Raw genomic sequence first — 23524 nt, forward strand, 5'->3', positions numbered from 1 at the left:
CAGCCGCTCTCTCGTGCCCGACGTAATCCTCACCGGCCTCTTTGCAGCTTCTTCTCCTTTCTCTTGCTTACTCTCGCGAGATTTCTAAGCCAGTCCATGCGTGTTAGGTACGGTTTAAATCTTAGGAAAGCTTAACCCGCGCGCGCAAATCCGGCTTCACATCTCCTTTACAAATAAAAAGAAATACAACTCCCCCCCCAAACTAGTGGTATACTGAATAATAATAATTGCTTTGATTAGTTGTGGTGGTTGTTAGCTTTTTGGGGTTGTTGTTTTTTTACACAAAATACTCATGCGCCGCCCGGGAATCGAACCCGGGTCGCAAGAATGGGAATCTTGCATGATACCACTACACCAGCGGCGCTGACGAGAAGACGGTTGGGAAATAGATGTTACGAAGCAAAACATTTAACAACAAATCACAGGTATGCAAAGGAACGGTGAAAAACATAGCAATGGACACTAGCCACTCTCTTGCCAATACTAATCCTTCTGAGCATGAGCCTGGATAGTGCGTTCAATTGTACCTGGGAATAAACGCCACTGAATTAAATGGGACTGACTTCAGAGCAGACATCTGCAATCCTACATTTGGAGTAAAATCCGGGGGGGGGGTGTCTCGCCCCCCAAAATGAGGAAAACACTTTATCTGGTTCCTTGATTATTTGCAAAATGTATACAACAGTACTGTATATGCAAATCCAGTAGCATAAATCTCTGTGCAGCTTCCACTGACAATCAAAACAAAGGAATGCAAAGCAAGGTAAAAGACTATGAAATTAAGACCAGCATAAAATCCAATACAGTACTGTACACTTTTTTTAAAAAAACAGCATGAAACGAGCACAGAAAATAAAACTAGTACAAGGAAACTCTGAGTACCGGTAGCACCCAAAGGAACTAAATCTTAAAATTCTAGGAATACCCAGAAAGGATATTCTGAAATCACTAAGTTTCCCCCCTTCAGTTCAGTAGGGTTTCATTGGCTGCCTGTACATAAGGATTAGAACCTTCAACGTTAACATTACTAATAGCCACTATGGTTCATCTTATTCAAACTTGTTTTCACTGAGTATGCAGAGTAGTTTAATATATTACAGCAATCTCCATTGCAAGCACCACTAAATATTTTAAATTTTCAAAATGTGCCAAGGGCTGCAATCCTATGCAGAAGTGGGGTCTAGTGGGGCTGAAGAAGAACTGGTGATGCCGAGCTTCGAATCTGCATTCAGCCATCAAGTTCACAGGGGGGACTTGGGCTAGTTGCCAAGTCTCAGCCTAGCCAGGCCTACCCTATAGGGTTGTTGTGGGTAAAAAGGATGGGGGAGGGCAAGCCAAGAATGGCGTCTTGAGCACAGAGGGTAAGTTCAACTGAGATGTCCCCAGTATGTGCCTCTCTCCATTTCATCAAACCCAGGGGAGAGAGTTGTGCAGTTCTGGTCCCCTCATCTGAAAAAGGTTATTGTCGAGCTAGGAAAGGGTTTGGAAAACGGCAACCAAAATGGTCAAAGGGATGGGGCAGCTCCCCTAGGAAGAAAGTCTAGGGGAAAAGGCAAGTACGTAAGAGGCGAAACGGTAGAAGCTTATAAAACTAAACGCAACATGTAAAAAGCAGGTAGAGAAAAGTTTCTCTCCCTTTTCCTCATGGGCATCCAATGAAGCTGAATGTTGGAAGGTTCAGGACACCTAAAAGAAGGTCTTTGACGCAGCAGCAGCAGCACACCGTTGATCTGGGGAACTCGCTTCCGCAGGAGGCAGCGCCGATGGCCACCAACTTGGATGGCTTTAAAAGAGAATTAGACCAATTGGTGGAGGCTCTTCTTCGCCCTGGCGGCTGTGCTCTGCCTCCAGGGTCTGAATCCCAGGAGGGGAGATTCAGAAGAGTTGGTCTCGAATGCTGCTTGCGGGGTTTCCCTTTGGGGGGGGGCATCTGGCTGGGCCCCCATCCAGCATCCAGGCTCTCCTTATGGAGCCTCCGGGCCCAGAGGCAGTCTACCTAGATCCCTAGGTCCTTGCGGGTATTCGGCCAACTGAGAGAACAGGAGGCTGGACTAGATGCGCCGCAGCAGCAGGCGCTCTAAGCGTGATGACAGCAGCCAGCCGAGATGAAGCTCCTCATCCAGAGGCAGTCTACCCGCGAAGAGCAGAAGCTTGGCGGGAGGGAGCCACCCCTTTCAAGCTTTCTTTCCGCGGGGGCGGGCGGGAGACCCGTGCCAGAACGCGGGGCAGGAGGGTCTTCGCCACCTGGCGTTGCAAGAGGAATCCTCCAGGCGCAGCAGCAGTCTACCCTTCTCGCGCCGCCCCGCCTCCCTCCCGACGCGGCCTCCCGTTTCCGCCGCCGCCCAGAGGCTGCAGGGCGGGGCGCGGGCCCAGGAGAGTCCCTCCCTCCCCGCTTCCCTCCTTCCATCTTTCCCGAGCAGAGTCCGCCGCCGCCGCCATGGCCGAGAGGGCGCCCGCTCGCTGCCTGCTCCGCGCCCTGCCGCTCCTGGCCGCCCTGTGGCAGGGAGTCGCGCAGGGGAACCAGGAGCTGCGCCACCCGCCCGCCAGGATAGGTAGGGAGTCGCGGAGGGTGGCTGGGGCCAGAGCAGGAGGGAGGCCGGAGGAAAGAAAGGGTCGGGGGGGGAGGGGGTCCCTCTGCTGGCTCGTTACTTTTCAGCAAGGTGCTTAAGGACAAGCACGCAAACATACACATATTTGAAACAAAATAAAAAAAAATTCCTTCCAGCAGCACCTTAAAGACCAACTAAGTTTTTATTTTGGTATGAGCTTTCGTGTGCATGCACATAGGTACCAAATTAAAAAACTTAGTTGGTCTTTAAGGTGCTGCTGGAAGGACATTTTTTTATTTTGTTTCGACTACGTCAGACCAACACGGCTACCTACCTGTAACACACATATTTGCAATTGCACCTGCGCGCACACACACATGCATTTATGCAAAGGTGCCTTTGAGCATGTGCAGAGCGCTCAGCTTCCATAGAGGGGGAAAGGCGATTTGCATATTGCCTTTATGATCTTGGTTGCAATAATAATAATAATAATAATAATAATAATAATAATAATAATAACAATAATAATTTATTATTTATACCTCGCCCATCTGGCTGGGTTTCCCCAGCCACTCTGGGCAGCTTCCAACCGAATATTAAAACAGCATTAAACATTAAAAACTTCCCTAAACAGGTTCAGTTGTCTTCTAAAGGCAAAATAGTTACTTATTGCCTTGACATCTGCTGGGAGGGTGTTCCACAGGACGGGTGCCACTACCGAGAAGAGGATTAGACCAATTGGTCTTTGTTTTGTTTTTGAAGTTAGTGTTCCCCACACGGATTTTGACAAAGATGAGATATAACAGAGTCAACCATTCATTGGTAATACTAAAGGGGCTTGGTTCCCTAGCCACACATTCGTCCTTTGAGGTGGACCTGCTTTTGGGAACACCCAACTTTGGAAACTGAGTTTGAGATCCTGAGATAGATCTTGTGGAGAACTTCAAGCAGATGCAAATTCTCCTGTGCCCCATTGTGATAGGAAACGCTCTGTGGGGTGAATTTTCACATCCATTCAAATCTTAGGACATTCAGCATACATCGCTTCAGCATCTCATTAATCCAGACAAAATACCACCTTTAAAATTCTAGGTTCCTTACTAGGAGACCATGGGCAGGGCCGAGGCCTTTTTCCTGGGCCATTGCAACCAGCAGAAAATAGGGAAGCGGGTTTTTCTTGCCACCCCACCTCCTCAGCCTGGCATCATGTACTTGGGAGTTCATCCTTTGAGGAAATCCACTTCCCAATAACCATGAGCTACATACCGTACATGTGCTTGTGTAGACGTGCATTTCACGTGAAATTTCAATTAGGTGTAAAGTTAAAAATCGTTTTGAAGCACATAATGCTTTGCCACGTAAAGTTCCACCAGCCCTATTGGGACATGAGTTTCTGTGCGCCATTGACTCATGAGCCTGTGAAACATGTGCTGACCCTAGTTGGAAACCCACATGTGGCTTTTTGAAACAAGCTAGTCCAGTTTTTCCTTTAGGAAATGCTTACACCAAACTGCTTACACCAGTTGGACAACTTATATGGGAGAAAGAGCTGCACGTGCAAATAAAGGATTCTAAATGCTATGTATAATAATAATAATAATAATAATAATAATAATAATAATAATGTATTATTATTTATACCCCGCCCATCTGGCTGGGTTTCCACAGCCACTCTGGGAGGCTTCCAACAAAATATTAAAATATAATATATAAAATATTAAAATATAATAGTCCGTCAAACATTAAAAGCTTCCCTAATGTACTCTACAAGTCTGGTAGTTGTTTTCCTCGTTAACATCTGGTGGGAGGGCGTTCCACAGGACAGGTGCCACTACCAAGAAGGCCCTCTGCCTGGTTCACTGTAACCTCACTTCTCACAGTGAGGGAACCACCAGAAGGCCCTCGGCGCTGGATCTCAGTGTCCAGGCAGAACGATGGGGGTGGAGACGCTCCTTCCGGTATACTGGGCCGAGGCCGTTTAAACCTCTAAACCATATACTGTTGAATGGAAGTCGTACACCAGTGCAGATTGACCATATGACATTGCAGTCTCCTCCTCCTTCAGTTGGAGAGGCTGTGAAGAAAGAGGCACCCTCTTCCACCTACGATGGGACTACCCACAAGTATCCAAATTATGGACAGGCTCTTCTGATGTTTTTATAGAATTACAGAATTGTAGAGGAAGGGCCCCCCAAAGGTCATCTAGTCCAGCCCAGTGCAGTGCAGGAATCTCAACTGAAGCATCCATGACAAATGGCCCCCCAACCTCTGCATAAAAACCTCCCATGAAGGAGAGTCCACCACCTTCCGAGGGAATCTTATGCAGATTACCTTATTCTGAGTTCTGTTGAAAGGAATTAAATACAGAGAAATTAACTTAATTCCAGGTGTTATTGGAGCTGGCGTCGGGGGCACATCGGCAGCCTATTTCCTGCGCCAGAAGTTTGGTAAAGACATCCAGATTGATATCTTTGAAAGAGGAGAAGTCGGAGGCCGTGCGGCTACTATCAATGTGGAAGGGAAATACTACGAAGCAGGAGGATCTGTCATCCACCCCCTTAACCTGCACATGAAACATTTTGTGAAGGAGCTAGGTATGGGCACCTTCTTTTCCCCTAGGAGCAGGTTTCATCGCTGCTCCTTTGTTCTTATCCCAGTGGAAACTGTTTTGGTTCCCTTTCACGCCTATGCTTGCTACAATGCAGCCTTCTCTGCCCACCAGATGTTTTGGATTGCAATTCCTATCTGCTCCAGCCAGTTATGGTCTAAAACACCTGGAGGACCCTATCTGCAATTCCTATCTGCTCCAGCCAGTTATGGTCTAAAACACCTGGAGGACCTGATGTCTGGAAAGGTTGCTATAATTAATAAGGTTGCTATAATCCACCCCCTTAACCTGCACATGAAACATTTTGTGAAGGAGCTAGGTATGGGCACCTTCTTTTCCCCTAGGAGCAGGTTTCATCGCTGCTCCTTTGTTCTTATCCCAGTGGAAACTGTTTTGGTTCCCTTTCACGCCTATGCTTGCTACAATGCAGCCTTCTCTGCCCACCAGATGTTTTGGATTGCAATTCCTATCTGCTCCAGCCAGTTATGGTCTAAAACACCTGGAGGACCTGATGTCTGGAAAGGTTGCTATAATTAATACCTCTTTGGAGGAAATAGGAGGGGCATTTTCTTTCTGGGGGTGTTAGTGTGTGTGACAAGTCTGGGTATCACTGCTTTACTTCCTCTCAAAATGTAAGCTGTAACTCACAGCCACAAGAATAAGATGGGTGGGTACATCTCAGGTGTCAAAAGCCAGGGTAAAGAGGTGTGTCTTCCACACTTGCCAGAAGCTGTATAATGAGGTTGTCTTCTCTCCACCACAGAAAAGGCTCTTTTCTGGACCAAAAGGGCTCCCTATGCCATTCTTAGCTCCCAAGTGTGTGTAGGGAAGGAGGCAGTCTTTCATGTATCTGGGGTTGTTTAGTGAGTAGTGAGCACCTTTATTTAGGCCCAGAAATGAACCGGCAACCAGTGCTGTTGTTTTAAAACACTGGTTTTATGAGATCTGAATCAGATCTACGTAAAGTGTGACAAGTTCCGCAATACAGTCCTACCCTGGATCCCGAATGCCTTGGTGCTTGGACATTTTGAGTCCTGAACGCCGCAAACCTGGAAGTTAGTGTTCCGGTTTGCAAACGTTCTTCGGAAGCCGAACATCCGACGTGGCTTCCGCAGCTTCCAATTGGCTGCAGGAGCTTCTGTGCTTTGGTTTCCGAACGTTTTGGAAGTCGAATAGACTTCCGGAACGGATTCCGTTCAACTTTCAAGGTACGACTGCAGTCACATCCCCCAGCCTCTCTAGATTTCCGGAAAGGACACAAGTGAATTCAAATTAAAAAATCGGGCTCCCACCAAATCCTGTATCTGATAGAGGCCTGTGTGCACCCATCCATCGCCCACCAAATCTCAAACAGATGCTGAGTTCTTTCTTACCTTGCTGCCCCAATGTAAACTCAGACTTTCTCCCAGTTCACAGGCTGTGCTTTCAAACCTGCAGGTCTTTCCGCCTATCAAGGTCAAGGTGGCCTTTTGGGCATCTACAATGGAGATGAGTTTGTCTTTGAGGAGAGCAGCTGGTACGTTTGGAATTTCCTCAAGCTCCTCTGGCATTATGGACTGAATCCTGTGCGGATGTACATGTGGGTAGAGGAAGTGCTGGACAAATTTATGAGGTAAGGCTGAAGAAGAAATTATATACATAACCTGTCCTATCAACACTGCATGCAGATTCCTAAATAAATACCTGGAAGCACTAGCAAAGCAATCTGGTGTTCAGGCTTCTTAGCTATCAGTCCTGTGCATTGGAATAAGTTGCAATTAAATTAGGGTCAGTATTCTCAAGAGATTGTGCATACTGGTGGCACTCAGCAAAGCAATAATGAACTTTAATTTATTTTCTGTTTGAGAACAACACAAAGCTTCTGAAAGGGCACCAGAAGTCTTATCAAAAACAATACTAGTCCCTAACTTTGTCTTCCTCCTGCGCACAGTCTTTGCTTTCCCATATCTCAATTCTTTCCCCCCTTTTGCACAAAGGATCTATCGGTATCAGGTTTACGACTATGCCTTCAGTAGCAACGAGGCTTTACTTCATGCCCTCGGAGGGACTGATTTTGTTCAGATGCTGAATGTTACCATTGATGAGGCCTTGCAGAAGACCAGCTTCTCTCAGAAGTTCATCAATGAGATGGTGACTCCAGTTATGAGAGTCAACTATGGCCAAGGTGTCAACATCAATAGCTTTGTGGGTAAGTGGCAACGCTTGTTTACAGATTTGTATCTTGCCATATCTTGAAGGTTCAAGGAATCGAAAATAAAACCTGCTGATTTCCATAATGCTGTTATACAAATCCATATGGTGTGTCTGCATTTGCAATTCTGGTCACCTAAAAAGGAAATTGTAGACTTGGAAGAGGTGTTGAGAAAAGGCCAACCAAAATGATCAAGGGGATGGAGTGATTCCCGGTTCCAGCGCTTGGGACTTTTTAGGTTACAAGATAATGCAGGGCACAGAGAAAGTGGATCAAGAAAAGTTTTTCCTCCCTCTTTCATAACGCTAGAACTTGTGGACACCCAGTGAAGCTCAATGTTCTTTTATCTGTCCTGAAAAGACTTCCTCATGCAGGGCATGGTTAAACTGTGGAACTCGCTCCCACAGGAGGCAGGGATGGCCACCAATTTGGATGGCTTTAAAAGAGAATTAGACAAATTCCCAGAGGAGAGGGCTACCAATTGGCATGTCGGCTGTGCTCTGCTTCCACAATTGAGGCAGCAATGCTTCTGAATGCCACCTGCTGGAGGCCATAGGAGGGGAGAGGGCTTTTGCACTCTGTCCTGCTTGTGGGTTTCTCACAGTCCTCTGGTTGGCCACTTTGAGAACAAGATGCTGGACTAGAATCATAGAATGGTAGCATTGTCTAGCCCGCATTTTACTAGCTTCTTTACAAGAATATCATGGACTAGATGAGCAAGTGGCCTGATCCAGCAGGCTCTTCTTATATTCGGGGATAGATTACAATAACTCAATATGTCCGCAAAGCACAGCCTTTAGATATTTCACTGAAAGATGCTGGAGGGCCAAATTCTCACAGGGGCACTTCTGCAATTTTTTAAATAAAATTTTTTCCTAATTCCTCTTCCTGATGGCCACCACCAAATGAAAGGCATTTTGCTGCCTGGAATAATCTGCATGAAGGGGATATTTGAATGATGATCTTACTGACAAAATTCATTTTCTGGTACTCTATTTTCCGTGTATAAAACTATACACACCCCCAGTTTAAAATTGGGGGTCATCTTATACACGGATAGTGCATACGGAGGATTTCTTTATTTGGAGTCCCCCAAAATAGGGGTTGTGTTATACACAGAAAAATACGGTATCTGTCTGTCTCACTATCCGAGTCAAGAACAGACCTGCTGCAAACATGCCCAAAGTACATGAGGTCATTTGCACTGAGCAGAGGTTTTGCTTGCGTGTGAGCCAGCCTGCCTGCTGTGGCGTCTTGTGGTGTCAAAAGCACGAATGACAGAATTAAGCAGGAATCCTGTGAGTAGGATCAGAGGCCTGATAAGACACAAGGCCTTGTTAGTCATTCTGGTTTTAGGTAAATACACACACCTTTCTACAATCCTGTCTTCTGCTCTCCCATACGTGGGATATGACTGACATTCTCTAAGCCAGCCTTCACGAGCCTGCTGCCTTCCAGATATTGCTGGACTGCAACTCCCATCCACCCCAGACAGCATGGACCAGGCATCCCCAAACTGCGGCCCTCCAGATGTTTGGGCCTACAACTCCCATGATCCCTAGCTAAGAGGACCAGTGGTCAGGGATGATGGGAATTGTAGTCCAAAACATCTGGAGGGCCGAAGTTTGGGGATGCCTGGCATGGACCATGGTCAGGGATGATGGAGATTGTCATCCAGAGGGCATGATGATGATGATGATGATGATAATAATAATAATAATAATAATAATAATAATAATAATAATATATTATTTATACCCCGCCCATCTGGCCGGGTTCCCCCAGCCACTCTGGGCGGCTTCCAACAAAATATTAAAATACAGAAATCCATCAAACATTAAAAGCTTCCCTAAACAGGGCTGCCTTGAGATGCCTTCTAAAGGTCTGGTAATTGTTATTCTCTTTGACATCTGGTGGGAGGGCGTTCCACAGGGTGGGCGCCACTACCGAGAAGGCCCTCTGCCTGGTTCCCTGTAACTTGGCTTCTTTTAGCGAGGGAACCACCAGAAGGCCCTCGGCGCTGGACCTCAGTGTCCGGGCAGAACGATGGGGGAGGAGATGCTCCTTCAGGTATACTGGACCGACCCATGAGACCCCGGAAGGCTGCTCTGTGAGTTATACTCTCTGATTGGGCCTGCTACATTGTGTTTTGCCCAAGGACAGGGCCTGCGTGCCCGTGAGGAAGGCTGAGGCACCTGCCTTGGGAGGCAGAATCCCTTGGGCAGCAAAACCCCTGAAGGTATTCTGCCCGCCCCTGCCAGGGAAGCAAGGAGCAGCAGCAGTGGCTTCTGACGAGACTTCACTGGAAGTCCGTGCAACCTCAGCAAGCAAGGCTTTGGTGGTGGTGGCACCTTCCTATGTTGCCTCAGGCAGCAAAACAGGATGGGTTGCCCCTGCTCCTTATTTTGTCTGCCTTGAATTATGGCTTACTGTAGGTTACCTCTCTCTCTCTCTCTCTCTCTCTCTGTGTGTGTGTACTATATACGTTGTGTAAAGTTTTATTCACACTTTTGTACACACACACACACCCCGGAATCTTCTGGTGATCAAGAAATAATAAAAAGAAATATTCTAACATTAGATATAAATGCCTTTTTTCTTCACTGTTAGCTGTACAGTTCTGCAGTTTTGTGTTAAAGTTATTCTTGCCTCCCTGGTAGGTGCTGTATCTTTGTCAGGCGCCGAATCTGGACTTTGGTCAGTAGAAGGTGGGAACAAACTGGTATGCACTGGCCTTATTTCTGCTTCTAAAGCACAACTGATTTCTGGCACTGTCATCTCTCTGGAAGAGAAAACGCTGAAAAGGGGACGCTTAGGTGAGCTTGCTACAACGTTCTTACACTTGGGATGCAGTAGAAAAAAAATAATTGCACAAAAATCTGCTGGTTGAGATATATTGGTTTGGACAGGGTAGGTCAGAACTGGCTGAGTAGATGAAAGGAAGGGTCATAGATGTAGATAATAGAAGCCAGAAAGACTAGTTGTACAGTAGTTGCAGCTACAACTTTTTTCCTCTTCAGAGCCACCTGAACTTGCTGGAAAACTGGCCTAGTGCTATATCAGGCGGATTACTCTTGATTATGTTTTAAATAAATAAAGTTTTGCTTTTTTTAAAGTACTTTCTTTGTCTCCCAGGAGATACTGCACAGCTGTACGAGGTCACCTACAATTCTACGTCAGGATTAATGTCAGAGCTGTACGACGTTATTCTGATTGCCACCCCGTTGCACCGTAAAATTGCCAATATAACTTTCCGCAACTTCAAGCCACCCATTCCAGAGCTCTCCCAGCCCTACCATCATATTGTGGCAACATTTGTCCATGGGCACATTAACACTTCCTTCTTTGGCTACCAGGATCCTTCGAAGTTCTCTTTAAGTGCCATTTTCACAATGGAGAACCCAAAGTTGTTTATCAATAGTATTGGCATTGTCTCTCCAGTTGAAGATAAAGCTAAGCAGCTTCTGAGCCCTCCTGTTTGGAAAGTGTTCTCACCCCAGCCTCTCACCAAGGAGCAACTGAATTTGCTTTTCTCGTCTTACGATTCTGTTGAAGTGAAGACGTGGCTTGCCTACCCGCACTACAGCACCCCAGAGAAATGTCCCCCTATCATTCTCCATGACAGAATGTACTACCTCAACAGCATCGAATGGGCTGCAAGTGCCATGGAAATGAGTGCGATCGCAGCCAAGAATGCTGCTCTTTTAGCCTACCATCGCTGGTATGATAAGGCAGACATGATTGATCAAGAAGATTTGCACGAGAGACTCAAAACAGAACTCTGAGGTAGAATACACACGGCTGGGGAGGAAATCTAGGTTGGTGTACTGTATTTTGTGGGGTGGGGGAAGAGGAGAAGAAAGGGAGTGGACCTGAAGATTTAGCAAGCTGTATCAGACCATGTGGTGCATCACCTACTGAAAGCTCTTTTACTACATTTACAGGAAAAGATAGTAACGAGGCACAGTGGAGTGACAGAATAGCTGTCTTTGAGTCATGCAGGTTAATTCAGGATTTTACTTTGTTAGCAACATGCAGGAGCTATCAGGTGCTGGGCCAGGGTGGATTAGCAACTGACAGCAAGTAGCTGAAAGAAAAGGAGGGGTGACATTAAATGAAATTGTTAGGATTTCCCCACCAGTATACTGATGCCCGCAAATTGTGTATTGTCATACTGTCCAATTATGTATCTCCCTTACAGAACTCTCTTACACTCTTATACACTGTGATAATGGATAACTCAAGCCATATTATTGCTAGACAAAGTAAGATTTCTGATGTTTAGCTGCATCTGATATAAAATACAAATGTAGCCCAAGAGAGGGGGTTGTGTGTACTTTCGTTCTGTTTATCAGATGAAAGAATTACATGGAAGAAAACAGAAGAAGCCCTCATGTTAATGCATTGAGAGTCAACCATGTAGACTTCAAACCACCCTGAATTTACTTTCAAAAAAGTAGAGTAAGTTGATCCAATTTTAACAATTTATTTAAAAAAAATCACAAAGAATGTGTCATGCCTGTAAAATCTACAATACAAAAACAAATGTCCACATTGTAGCTGGTTCCACTGGTTTGTTTATACTCGTTCCAAAGCTTCTAGCATAATGATGCTGTTTCCACGTATTACCTAGAAATAAAAACACTGAAAGTTAAACACCAACCAAATACTGCCAAGTGGCTTAAGGAAGAATATTATAGACTCACAAAAGGGACCTGTTTCCCACATCACGAAAGACAGCTGCAGAAAGTGACCACACTTCAGTGCTTAAGCTTTGTTATTATTATTCCTATATTATTTGCTCAAAGCCTTTTAAAGGGTAGTAACAAATAATATAAAAAAATTCCTTCAGTAGCACCTTAAAGACCAACTAAGTTTATATTTTGGTATGAGCTTTCGTGTGCATGCACACTCATACCAAAATATAAACTTAGTTGGTCTTTAAGGTGCTACTGAAGGAATTTTTTTATTTTGCTTCGACTCGGACCAACACGGCTACCTACCTGTAACAAATAATAGTCATACTCTTGAGTTACCCCACTGACAACTCAATTCATTATAATTGGTCTACTTATGATTATGACTAACAGTGGACATCACCCAAAGCATCTTAATCTTCTAAGTTAAAATAGCAAAACTAAAAGGCAAGTCATCACCTGGTACTGAAAAGACAAACTCTGGGCCAGATGAGCTTCCTTAGAGAGGCAGTTCTGAAACTGCAGCAAAACCACCAAAGTTTATCTCATGTGTTGCTACCCAGTTAACTAATGGGAGGAGAGAAGGCTGAAAAGGGCGCATCTAAAATTGGACAGGTTCATGTGGACAGAGGCAGTTCTGAAGGGAGTCTAGACACAAACCATACACCTTGGCCAATGTCAAGGTACTAGCTGTCCCAGGAACATGGGACAAGAAAACAAGGGGTTATGGAGAAGTCAGAGAAGAGCCTTCTGCACGAGTTAAAAAAGCTCCACAGCTACACTTAAGAATGTAAGAAGAGCCTACTGGATCAGGCCATTGGGCGTCTGGTCCAGCATCGTGTTCTGACTTGAGCACAAGAGCCCGCTCCTCTTCTGTGGTTTCCAGTAACTTGTATTCAGGATTACTGCCTCTAATATTATTTCAGGTTGGTCTCTTTCTTTTCCCCATACCTCTTAAGCGCACAAAAATGAGATCAAAATTGGAAACACAATCCGATACAATGGCAGCCTCGGAAATATTTCTGCAGACAACACATAAATGAAAGGTGGCTAGGGCAATGTTCTTGTGTCATCATGTTGCACACACTGGCTGCTCTGGGTGACCTCATTTTAAGAAAAGGATGTTGCCAAAGATCCAAAAGTGCTGTAAAATCCTTGGGGCTAAAAAGATATTTTCATGAAGAAATGCAGCTTGATTAGACATCTAGAAGAAGCCTTTCAAACAGATCCTAAAATTCTTATTTTGGTGTACGAGTTCCAAAGCCTTGTACCACTTTTCGCCAAGTATGGGTAGAGCTTTGGTATACTCTATTGTGAACATGTGTCATTTACAAAAGAACGTGGATATTGCCCGCCTTCAGTGCACACATGCCTTTGGAGCAGTATCCTGGTATTCTTCAGAAGTGTTCTGTGAAAGGGGTGGGTGGGGGATTTACAGTATGAGGTTTATTTTGTCTACCTCTTTAGTTTGTTAATTCTTGTTCTTTTTATTATAGTAGCTTTTGTAAGCTTTGAAAATCAATAAAACACAATAAAAAAGTACTGCAAGATTTTGGATTATAGTTTGATATAGCACCAGGCAAAAATGCAAAACCACACAGATGAACTCCTGCATCTTTTTAAAAAAAATCTAACTCAAAGACATTTTTCTAGAAAATGCTTTTGATAAATTCTCATGTACAACAAAAAGCTGGATGACATTAGCTTAGCTGCCTTTTTCGGTTTCAACTACGTTTAAAAGGTTTATTAATTTCTACTTACCACCATCCCTATGTTGTTCTGTTGTCCTCCTGCTGCCATTTCCACACACTCATCTATTACAAGATTCATAAATGGATCAAATCCTCTTAAGATTCCTTGGACATGCCGGCCACCATTTAATTTCACTGTAAAGAACAGTCAGGTTAGTTTACTTCCTCTTGGTACTTTATCTTGATTCTACGTTGGATATGTCCAAGGCAACATTTATGGAATTAAGATACAGTATGTAGGTAGTCTGTCTTTATCCTTTCTTGCTCACAATTGTGGAACCCAGTTTAAACCAGGGGAAAGATGTACTGCTCACTTTCATACGTTTGTTTGGGCAGCTGGCTGTGCATCAGAGGGAATCTGGCCTACTTTCCCGACTAAACATTTGGGATACTGCTACAGAAGCAAAGAATGGGGGAAGTGAATGCAGGTTGCAATTCAGCACAGGTCAAGAGACAAAGTAACAGTCCCAGTGATGTTTTCCACCCAAAATGCAGCAAACAAACAAATAAACCATTCAACTTACATGACAGCTTCTTGTCCATAAACCTGAAAATTAAATAAGAGTGAATAATTAAGCATCACTGCAGTCAAATTCAACCCAATACAGGGAAAGGGAAAGGGTGAGTTATATGTATTTAGAAAGAAAAGAAAAAGAGATAAGGGACATGGAAAACAAACCCTATAAAAAAGAAGTTGAAGAAACTGCTTAACTTTGGGGGAACATAGGAAGCCACCTCATGCTGAATCAGACCCTTAACCTATCTAGGTCAGTATGGCTTACACTGACTGGCAGCAACTCTCCAGGGTTTCAGACAGGAATGTCACCCAGCCCTTCCTGGAAATGCTGCCAGGAACCTGCTCCTTCTGCATGCATAGCAGTTGTTCCACTGAGCAACGACCCTTCCCATTAGGATGATGAAAAGGGGAAATGGAAGCACTCTCCAAATACCTGAAAGGCTCTCACACAAAAGAGGGCAAAGACTTGCTCTCCTACACTGCCTCCGAAGCTAGAGCTAGTGGGCTCAAGACACAGGAGAGCGGATTTGGGTGGGCCTTCAGCAGCAACTCCTTGACAGCAATAACGATTTGCCAAAGGAGTCAGCTGCTACTTGGGGGTGAAGCAGGCTCTCCTCTAGAGATCTGGAAACAATGCCTGGAGAAGCACCTGTCCAGGTTGCTCTTGTGCTGGATTCCTTGTACGAAGCCAGAGGATGAGGACAGCCAAATGTGGTTTGCCCTTCAGATGCTGTTGGACTGCATCTCCCAACAATCCCAGGCAACATTGCTGGAGTGACTGGAGTTGCAGCCCAGCAACTTCTGAAAGAGCCATTGTGGTGCAACGGTTAGTGTCAAACTAGGGCCCGGGAGACCTACGTTCGAATTACACTTCAGCCATGAAGCTCCCTGAGTGACCTTGAGCCTTCACTGCCTCTCAGCCGAGACTACATCACGGAGTTGCTGTGGGGATAAATTGGGGGGGGGCACCATGAAAGCCATCTTGAGCTCAATGGAGAAAAAAAGTAGGATAGATAGATAGATAGATAGAGATTAGATAGATAGATAGATAGATAGATAGATAGATAGATAGATAGATAGATATGGCCTCCTTCTAGTTCTATGATCAATTCGCCTTAAGGAAGAAAATTACGGCAGTCCCGAATCACGTGCTGCTCTATTTTTTCGTAGCTCTATGACAAACACGCGCGTCGTGCGGTGCATGATGGGAGTGAGAAGGCCCAAGCGCCCGCTCGCGAACTAACGGCGGCCGCCCCCCCCCGCTGTTTCTCGCCTCCTTCCCATCGGGCTCCCCGGCCACCCGCCGCCCCTGCCGCGCTCCCGCACTCACTTCTTCAGCTCTGGCGGATGTGCTTTGCTCATCGTGTCTCCTTACAAGCAGCTCCGGCGACGAGCGTCTTCCTCCCGCCTTAGCACCGTTCCGGCGTATGACGTCACCGCGCCGCTTCAGCTTTTCCCCAATCAGAAGGAGCCTGTTGCGGCGGCGCGGACGACTAGCTCAATGCAAGTGACGCCTGCAGGGCGTGGACTACCTCGTCCTCGCAACCAATCACCGCCGAGTAGACGGCCGCGGTCTGCCCTCGGATTTCCGCTGCCAACCAATCAGCGGCTGATATGTTTCCTTTGCGGGTGGTCCTATCGACTCGTTTCCACCACGTGTAAAGCAGAAAGTTATGCTTCATTTGCATTTAGTGTATCTGAAATATGCTAACATGTTTAAGTATTTTATTTCAGACTTCCTATTGCATCCCAGCCCGTGGACAAATAAGGATTCAATTATGCCCGTGGGAAATTAAGCCACACGTTTACCTTAGAGTAAAACCCATTTAGTGCAGTGGGTTTTACTTCTGATTAGACAAGCAAAGAAGCGAGTCTGCCTAGACTCGAGTATATTCAGCGCTTTTTTCTGGGGGTACGCAGGGGTACACACACCCCTAAACATTTTGTGAATCTTTGTACTTTTGTTCTGTATTTATTTTTCCAGATTTAAACTATAAAATGGTGGTTTTCTTAAAATGAAAGTACGCCTAAACATTTTTTATAGAAAAAAAAGCATGGAGTATGCTTAATCTGAAAGCAAGTCATATTGACATCATTAGTACTTTATAGTAAAAGTGCACAGGATCTCTGGCTGCATGCAGTGGAAGTTAAACTTAGAAGCAAATGTACTTACACTGAAGACATTTCTATTATTGCATCCTTTTATCACTGCTGCCTGGAATAATTACCATGCTTTTAAATGCTGTGCCTATTCCTGTGATTGTAAACTGTTTTAACTGTTATTAATTCTAGATTCTAATTTATTATAGCCTGTCCTGAGATCTGCTGGTGAGGGGTAGGTACTAAATATAATAATAATTCCCCTAAATGCAATCATAGGCTACATTCACACCATACATCTAAAAGCATATGGCTTTGACGAAAGTAAACTAGTTCCGAGTCCCAGGCCAATTTGTGGGGAACTGTGTGCTTTAAATGTACCGGTATGTTGTGGATGTGACCATAGTTTATCTCCCATGCATCCACCCCCCAGTACCCATACCACTTTTTCAACACAGCTAAAATACCTACAATACACAGTTTCATTTTTAAAAACCATTTTTAATTCAACTTTAATAAAATAATTCACAGTTTAAAGAAAGGAAGGGCAAATAGGGCACTGGAGCTTTGTTAATTTTTGGAACAGTATTCCTGCAGCCCCAAAGGGTCATTGTCGTTGGAATGAGCACACCCACATTCACAATACATGCTGTTTGCTGGTCAGCATTTTTCTGCTTTTTGGGCCTAATCCAAGCACTCAAAGCTCTACCTCCTACATCTGAAGGGGAAAAAACATTACTATTGGATTGGAAGGATGTAGTGCTAGTTGGCTCTGCAGCAGGGAATCCAAACCCTAATTAAAATTGTTACAGAATTCAGACACAATTGAGGAGAAACAGTTTCAACACAGCAGAAATACTGTTGATCAGTACACATAAATTTAATCACACATATAATGGATTAAACAAAAAAAGTATGTTTTCAATGCAAGGGTAGGAAGGAATTATTTGTTTCGCTTGCTGGGGACCCAGGTGGGGCTATTATATGTCACATTGTACTTGTCCCACCAACATCTTTTAGTAGAATTGTTATGCATAAACCTGAACATGACATTTGAGTCTTCAAAGGCTGTTCCGTAAACAAAGTTGCTCCATCCAAATTCTACAGCACTCCAGGTCATCTACAGTTCCCTGCACCCCTTAGAGGAAGACACAAAAAGCTGTTTGCCCCTAACCTCTTTACCATGATATACCTTTAAAGTCATATATCTGAAGTTATTTTAAATATTACAAAATAGCAAAAGCAGCCATGAGAACTTCCTCCCAGGGACAACTTTGTCTGCTAGAGGCCTTATTGTAACATGTCACAGGAGTGTACAGGGGCAGCCTGCCTTTCAGATGTTTTGGACTACAACTCCCATCACCCTTCCGGCTGGGGCTAATGGGAACTGTAGTCCAACAACATCCAAAGGGTACCACGCTGGCTGCCCCTGGCTTACCACAATACATTTCACTGCTTCTACAGAACACAGGTCAATAGCTGCCAATGAAAAAAGGATGCAATACGGTAATTCTTTTGCTTGGGTTGGGATCCCATGGTAGGTTCCACTGGGAAAATGTTCTTCACAATTGCTGAAGGTCTTTGTGCAGGGAAGGAGAGGAGGGAGTTGCGTTGAAGGACTGTGGGTGCTTTGTGGCCAACGAAGGATTTCCCCCCGGTTGAAATGAACTTGGGAAACGGCTCGAGCAATAATGCCTAGACTTCAAATGAAACTTGAGAAACAATAAAAGGTTTTAATTTAAGAATGATGTTTTTATAAGTGTTTAGTTTGGGGGTGACTTTCAGAGTGAGGAGTGTCAGATAAAAACCAAAAACAAACGTTGCTGTGTCATTCCAGTGCCCAGCAAAACAAAAACACACACAGAGATGTTTAAGAATCCATTGAAAGCCACATTTTTGATTTCAGCAAAATCCAAGTGGTTTGCTTTACAGGCTGCATTTTGCATGGTAGAGAGGTGTCATGAATGCCTCCTTCCTCACTGGGTCGGTAGAACTTCCCTTGCACACTGAAAACTAGCATTTCAATGAGAAAAACTGAGCCTCCATCTCTCCCAACCTCCCCCATATGCATGGATCCAATTTGCTCTTTTTCCACACTGGAAGCCTTTGAGCAAGCAAGCCTATAGCTACAGTCTGAAGTGCTAACGTCCAGAAAAAGCATTAATAGTACTAGATTCTGCTGAAGGCATAAGGAGCCCCTCAGCTTTGGGCATAGCTGCCAAGTTTTCCCTTTTCTCGCGAGGAAGCCTATTCAGCATAAGGGAAAATCCCTTTAAAAAAGGGATAACTTGGCAGCTATGGCTTTGGGGAATTCCTATTTGGGGGCAGTTTGGTTTCAGCACTGCTATTTCTGCTATTTCAAAAAATGTAATATCGCAATAGAGAAGCCGTTTTGCCCCCAGCAAACCATCTCCTTCCGAAAAGACCACAGAGACAGATACTTCTGTGTGTCTATATTTGTAAGGCAGCTTAAGAAAGAGGTGCACAGCCAGTGGTTCTGTCTTGTTGAGACACCACATTTCGGAGCTAGCACCTTCTGGATTCCCCTCCCCACACTCAACTTTGCTACAAGGTGGGGAAGAACCACAACAAAAGGGTTTGACACAGGTCTGTGCACACAAACATCATTGATGCCAAAGGAGCCTGTCGTTTTTTCTTTTACACAATCTGACAATCTGCAGCCTTTTCCCCAAACCAAACCCTAAATTCTCAAGCACTTCAGGAGGCCACAAGTATACAGTCACGCCATAAAAAAGTCACCCAATGTTTGCTTTCTATGTTTCCAGAAAGGGCAATCATGCCCATCTTAATTTTAATTGATTATCTCCCTTTCCCGTTCCTCCGCAAAGCCAGGGTGTTTACTGGGCAATGCTGGCCAAGTTCTCCTTCATCTTTTTGGTCATGCTGGGAATGAGGTGCATGTGGTCGTCCACACACTTTGTCACGCAGTTGTCCAGCTGCAGTTTGATCTGCTGCTCTTTGCTCCCTGAATCTAAGGAGTCTTTGGCTTGGTCATTACAATGCATTGTGCAGCGGGCAAGGCGGTCCTATAATTAGCAAAAAGAAACAAACACGGAAGTCAAGAGGTGGGCAAGGCTAAGAATAAGTTGCGTTAACAGCCTTCATCAGTGGACCATCCAAACAGGACTCTTAAAGAGCTTTTAAATGATTGTTTCAATAATGATAATGATAATAAATTTGTAGAATTGGAAGGTCTCTCCAAAGGTAATCTAGTTCAACCCCCTGCAATGCAGGATTAAATCAAGGCTTACATTCACCACTTTAAACAGTCCGGCTCCCCCCCTCCCCTGAATTCTGGGTGCTGTAGTTTGTCAAGGGTGCTGAGAGTTGTTGGGACAATCCTAGTTCCCTCCCAGTGCTACAGTTCTCAGGGTGGACCACTTCTCAGGGAACTCTCAGAACTGTAGCTCTCCCAGGGGAATAGGGGTTCTCCTAACACAGGCATCCAGTGGTGTCCAAACTTTTTTCAGAGGGCCAGATTTGATGAAGTGAAGGGCTGTGAGGGCCGACCAAAGTTGTTAACTGTGTTGTTGTTTTTAGGATTGAAGTTGTTGAGCTTTTTTTATGATTTTACCCCAAAGTTGTTGAGGGTTTTTTTTAGGATTGAAGTTGTTTTTTTAGGATTTTACCCCAGGAAATAAGCTGCCACGGGGGCCAGATTAAACTAACCAGTGGGCCAGATTAGGCCCCCGAAGCAGACTTTGGACATGCCAAACTTGGCCCTGCAGATGTTTTGGGACTACAATTTCCATCATCCCTGACCGCTGGTCCTGTTAGCTAGGGATCATGGGAGTTGTAGTCCCAAAACATCTGAAGAGCCAAGTTTGCCCATGCCTGTCCTAACAACTCAGCACTTTAAACAAACTACAGATCCCAGAATTCTTAGGGGGAAGCCATGACTGTTTGAACTGGTAGGATACTTCTTTAAATGTATGCTGCAAATGTGACCCAAGATGTGCATTTGTTTAAGATGCTAAGCACATGAATGTGGTGGTTGAGCAATTCAGACCATTGCCCTCTCAAAAGATAAGTGTGCAACCCTGGAGGGTCTGGCAGATTGAGACCAAAGTCCAACTTCCCGCAGACCAGCTAGTCCCCCACCTACACCCACACTCACTTTTCTCCTCACCTGAAATCTCTCCAGCTCTTGGGTGACCACGGCCTGCGCCTGAGCCAGGGGCGCATGGCAGCGCTCAATGCACTGGTGCACTTGCTGCATGGAGGCCTTGTTGTTCTCACAGCACGTCGCGCTGCACCGGAACATGATTCCCTGGAAAGAGCCGGGTGTCAGTAAGAGGACCTCAGAGAGAGCCATGCTGGGTCTGGCCCCGCGAACCTGTTGTCCCAGCCACTGGCCAGCCAGGCGCTCCTGGGAAGCTCCCAAGCAGCAAGGGAAGAGGGCAACGGCCCTCCACTGTTTGCCCCCCAGCAACTGATAATTCAGAGGTAGACTGCCTCTAAACGTGGTAGTTCCATTTTGTCATCCTTGCTAATAGCCCTCTCGCCCACAAGGTTCTCTCTGTAGCAGCCGAGAGGAAAAAGATCCTGCTCCGTAGCCCAGTTTTCAAAGAAACAGTCCAATGGAAAGGAACATGTGGATCAGTAGGGTCACAGGGTGAGCAGAGGGACTAGCAGGGGTCAGCAAACTTTTTCAGCGGGGGGCCGGTCCACTGTCCCTCAGACCATGTCAGGGGCCGGACTATATTTTTGGGGGGAGGGGATTAACGAATTCCTATGCCCCACAAATAACCCAGAAATGCATTTTAAATAAAAGCACACATTCTACTCCTGTAAAAACACCAGGCAGGCCCCACAAATAACCCAGAGATCCATTTTAAATAAAAGGACATATTCTACTCATGTAAAAACATGCTGATTCCCGGACCGTCCGCGGGCTGGATTTAGAAGGCGATTGGGCCGGATCCTGCCCCCTGGGCCTTAGTTTGCCTACCCATGGACTGGAGCAGGCATGGCCCACAGGTAGATCGTGATCTACCAGTAGATCACTGGATGTCTGCGGTAGATCACTGGTAGATCATTGGCTCCCCTCAAAGAAGCTGAACAACTGTGACTCCCCTTAAAAAAGCTCAACATTTACCTCCTCCCTGAAAAAAACTCAACAACTTTGACCCAAACCCAAAAAAAGGGGGGTAGATCACTGCCAGTTTTTAACTCGATCGCAGTCTCTTGGGAGTTGGCCACCCCTGGACTAGAGCAATGGTTCTCAAACTTTTTCAGGCCACGGCCCCCTTAGTTCCTTGGTTCCACCCCCAGTGTCCCCTACCCTACCGGTATAAACTGGCCTGTATTAAAATCTATCCCCAGTCTCGAAGCTCACTGAGGCCATCTGTGACTGGGGAGCCTATTGCAAGGGGAAGGGGGGGGGCAAACAGACCACCACAACCACTCTGGAGGAAGGGCAGGGTTGAAACGTGGCAAATAATGGCCCATTCTTGCTGAGCTGCCTATCCTCACCTGGTGCCCTCCAGATCTTGTGGACTACAACTTCCACCTGGAATCGTTCAGCCACACTTGTTGCGGCTGATGGGAATTGTAGTTTAAAACACCTGGTGGGCATCAGGTTGGAAGGCTGTTGCTTGGGGATTGCAGAACACCCACCCCGGCCCCCGCGCACCCTGCCTCTCTGCCCTTTGACCCCTTCAAGCAAATCAACAGGGAGGGCCGTGCAGTTTCTCAGACCTAAAATCAGCACGATATCCATTATGCATCGCATTTATACTCCCCTTGCTGAACACAGATGATTTAAGAGCTTGCTGGATCAGTCCAAAAGGGGCCTATCCAGTCCAGCCTCGTGTTCTCACAGTGGCCACCCAGATGCCCCAAAGGGAAACCCGCAAGCAGGACCCGAGCACAAGGTCACCCTCCCCTCCTGCGGGGAGGCAGGAGCACAGCCTCCTCCATGGCTAGCAGCCACCCATAGCCCCCTCCTCCTCCCCCTCCTCTATGAATTCGTGTAGCGCTGCATTAAAGCCTAGGCTGATGCCCATCGCTGCCTCCTGGGGGAGCGAGTTCCCGCGGCCCGCGAGTTCCCGGGGGGCATCCCCACGTGCGCTCCAAGCGCCGCCCGACCTGCATCTTCCGGATGTTCTCTCGCTCCAGCCCCTGCACCATGCTGTCGATGGCCTCTTGCACGCGGAGCTGCTGAGCCTCGGCCATGCCGCTTCGCCCCTCCGCATGGAGGAAGGTCGCCTCGGCGGCAGCCCAGCCCTCTCCCCGCCCCCCGGGCACTTCTTCCCGGGTCAAGGCCCGCCGCGCTTCCGCGGAGCTCGCCCGGCTTCGCAGCGCCACAGCAACCTCGTGCGCCCGGCGCCCGGCACTGCACTGAGCGAAGACGGACTGGAAACCGAAGCGGGGCAGAGGGCTCTTGTGCTGGGACCCTGCTTGCAATGGGTCTCCCATTGATGCATCTGGCTGGCCCAGGGTGGATAAAAAGCAATGATTTTTTTAAATAAAAAAATCGGATATATTTTTTAATCGGATTTTTAAAATAAAATGCTTTTGGAGGAAAAAAATCTTTCTAAAGATATACCGTAAGTTACATTATAGTCCAAAGGCTATTAATCAGGAAATAAGGATTTGTTTAAAGTTTTTCATGTGTGCTGAAACTCAGTCTAAGTTGGCTTTTAAGGAAATTGTTATTAAGGAAATGATTGTTTTTCTCCTTCCAATAAAGTACAGCAGAAAAGTTGTCCAAATATAAACAGTTAACTCATTAAACCTCACAACAATTTCATAATTATCCATGTATTTCTTATAGTATAACCAAATCAGTATTTTTTATATAACTGTAAAAGCTACTCTGGAAATTTATTATTCCAAAAAGGAAACCTTCAACTGGTTGTAAATATTAAGATTATACCAGCAGGAATGTCTTTCTATAAATGTGTGTGTGTGTGTGTGTGTGTGTGTGTGTGTGTAGTCTTACTGGCTAGTGATTTAAATCGATTTGATTTGATTTCAATCAAATCCACCCTGGGCTGGCCACTGTGAGAACCGGATGGTTGCACTGCGCATAGCGACCATGGCTAGTACCGGTAGCCATCAATAGCCTTCTCTCCCCACCCCCACC

At 45.8% G+C, this 23524-nt stretch overlaps 3 protein-coding genes and 1 non-coding gene across 8 annotated transcripts; 1 reads left to right on the forward strand and 3 right to left on the reverse strand.

The window, feature by feature from the left end:
- Positions 1-293: 293 nt before the first annotated feature.
- On the reverse strand, positions 294-364 carry TRNAG-CCC (transfer RNA glycine (anticodon CCC)). Its single transcript has one exon. It is a non-coding gene; the product is annotated as a tRNA-Gly (tRNA).
- Positions 365-2405: 2041 nt separating this feature from the next.
- On the forward strand, positions 2406-11907 carry PCYOX1 (prenylcysteine oxidase 1). 4 transcript variants are annotated; one of them, XM_088670862.1, is made up of 7 exons: positions 2406-2552; positions 4937-5143; positions 6595-6769; positions 7134-7345; positions 10009-10164; positions 10484-11166; positions 11704-11907. In XM_088670862.1, exons 1-6 carry the CDS (start codon positions 2438-2440, stop codon positions 11131-11133), a joined length of 1515 nt encoding a protein of 504 aa, XP_088526988.1. In that variant the 5' UTR covers positions 2406-2437; the 3' UTR covers positions 11134-11166; positions 11704-11907. The 4 variants fall into 4 exon arrangements, with proteins under 4 accessions (XP_088526988.1, XP_088526989.1, XP_034973872.1 ...); XM_088670863.1 differs by having other exon boundaries at positions 10484-11134; XM_035117981.3 differs by having other exon boundaries at positions 10484-11907.
- On the reverse strand, positions 11819-15737 carry SNRPG (small nuclear ribonucleoprotein polypeptide G). 2 transcript variants are annotated; one of them, XM_035117982.3, is made up of 4 exons: positions 15644-15737; positions 14321-14343; positions 13807-13931; positions 11819-11977 (listed from the first exon to the last, which is right to left on the reverse strand). In XM_035117982.3, exons 1-4 carry the CDS (start codon positions 15673-15675, stop codon positions 11927-11929), a joined length of 231 nt encoding a protein of 76 aa, XP_034973873.1. In that variant the 5' UTR covers positions 15676-15737; the 3' UTR covers positions 11819-11926. The 2 variants fall into 2 exon arrangements, with proteins under 2 accessions (XP_034973873.1, XP_088526990.1); XM_088670864.1 differs by having other exon boundaries at positions 14321-14378.
- A 1156-nt stretch (positions 15738-16893) lies between these two features.
- On the reverse strand, positions 16894-22653 carry TIMCC (TIM double twin CX3C motif chaperone). The gene is made up of 3 exons (XM_035117983.3): positions 22525-22653; positions 20564-20704; positions 16894-19460 (listed from the first exon to the last, which is right to left on the reverse strand). The coding sequence occupies exons 1-3, from the start codon at positions 22609-22611 to the stop codon at positions 19272-19274; spliced, it is 417 nt and encodes a 138-aa protein (XP_034973874.2). The 5' UTR covers positions 22612-22653; the 3' UTR covers positions 16894-19271.
- Between the last annotated feature and the right edge of the window lie 871 nt (positions 22654-23524).

This window comes from Zootoca vivipara, chromosome 6 (genome assembly GCF_965207765.1).
Source record: "Zootoca vivipara chromosome 6, rZooViv2.hap1.1, whole genome shotgun sequence".
Lineage (NCBI taxonomy): Eukaryota > Metazoa > Chordata > Lepidosauria > Squamata > Lacertidae > Zootoca > Zootoca vivipara.

Coding starts and splice junctions, on each gene's coding strand:
- TIMCC (XM_035117983.3), bottom strand. CDS start 22,611: ATGGCCGAGGCTCAGCAGCTCCGCGTGCAAGAGGCCATCGACAGCATG. Junction 20,705..22,524: donor AGAACATCCGGAAGATGCAG/GTCGGGCGGCGC, acceptor GGCTCTTTCCAG/GGAATCATGTTCCGGTGCAG. Junction 19,461..20,563: donor AAGAGCTGGAGAGATTTCAG/GTGAGGAGAAAA, acceptor TGCTAATTATAG/GACCGCCTTGCCCGCTGCAC.
- PCYOX1 (XM_035117981.3), top strand. CDS start 2,438: ATGGCCGAGAGGGCGCCCGCTCGCTGCCTGCTCCGCGCCCTGCCGCTC. Junction 2,553..4,936: donor CCACCCGCCCGCCAGGATAG/GTAGGGAGTCGC, acceptor ACTTAATTCCAG/GTGTTATTGGAGCTGGCGTC. Junction 5,144..6,594: donor ACATTTTGTGAAGGAGCTAG/GTATGGGCACCT, acceptor TCAAACCTGCAG/GTCTTTCCGCCTATCAAGGT.
- SNRPG (XM_035117982.3), bottom strand. CDS start 15,675: ATGAGCAAAGCACATCCGCCAGAGCTGAAGAA. Junction 14,344..15,643: donor CATCCGCCAGAGCTGAAGAA/GTGAGTGCGGGA, acceptor TTTAATTTTCAG/GTTTATGGACAAGAAGCTGT. Junction 11,978..13,806: donor AGAACAACATAGGGATGGTG/GTAAGTAGAAAT, acceptor TTTTATTTCTAG/GTAATACGTGGAAACAGCAT.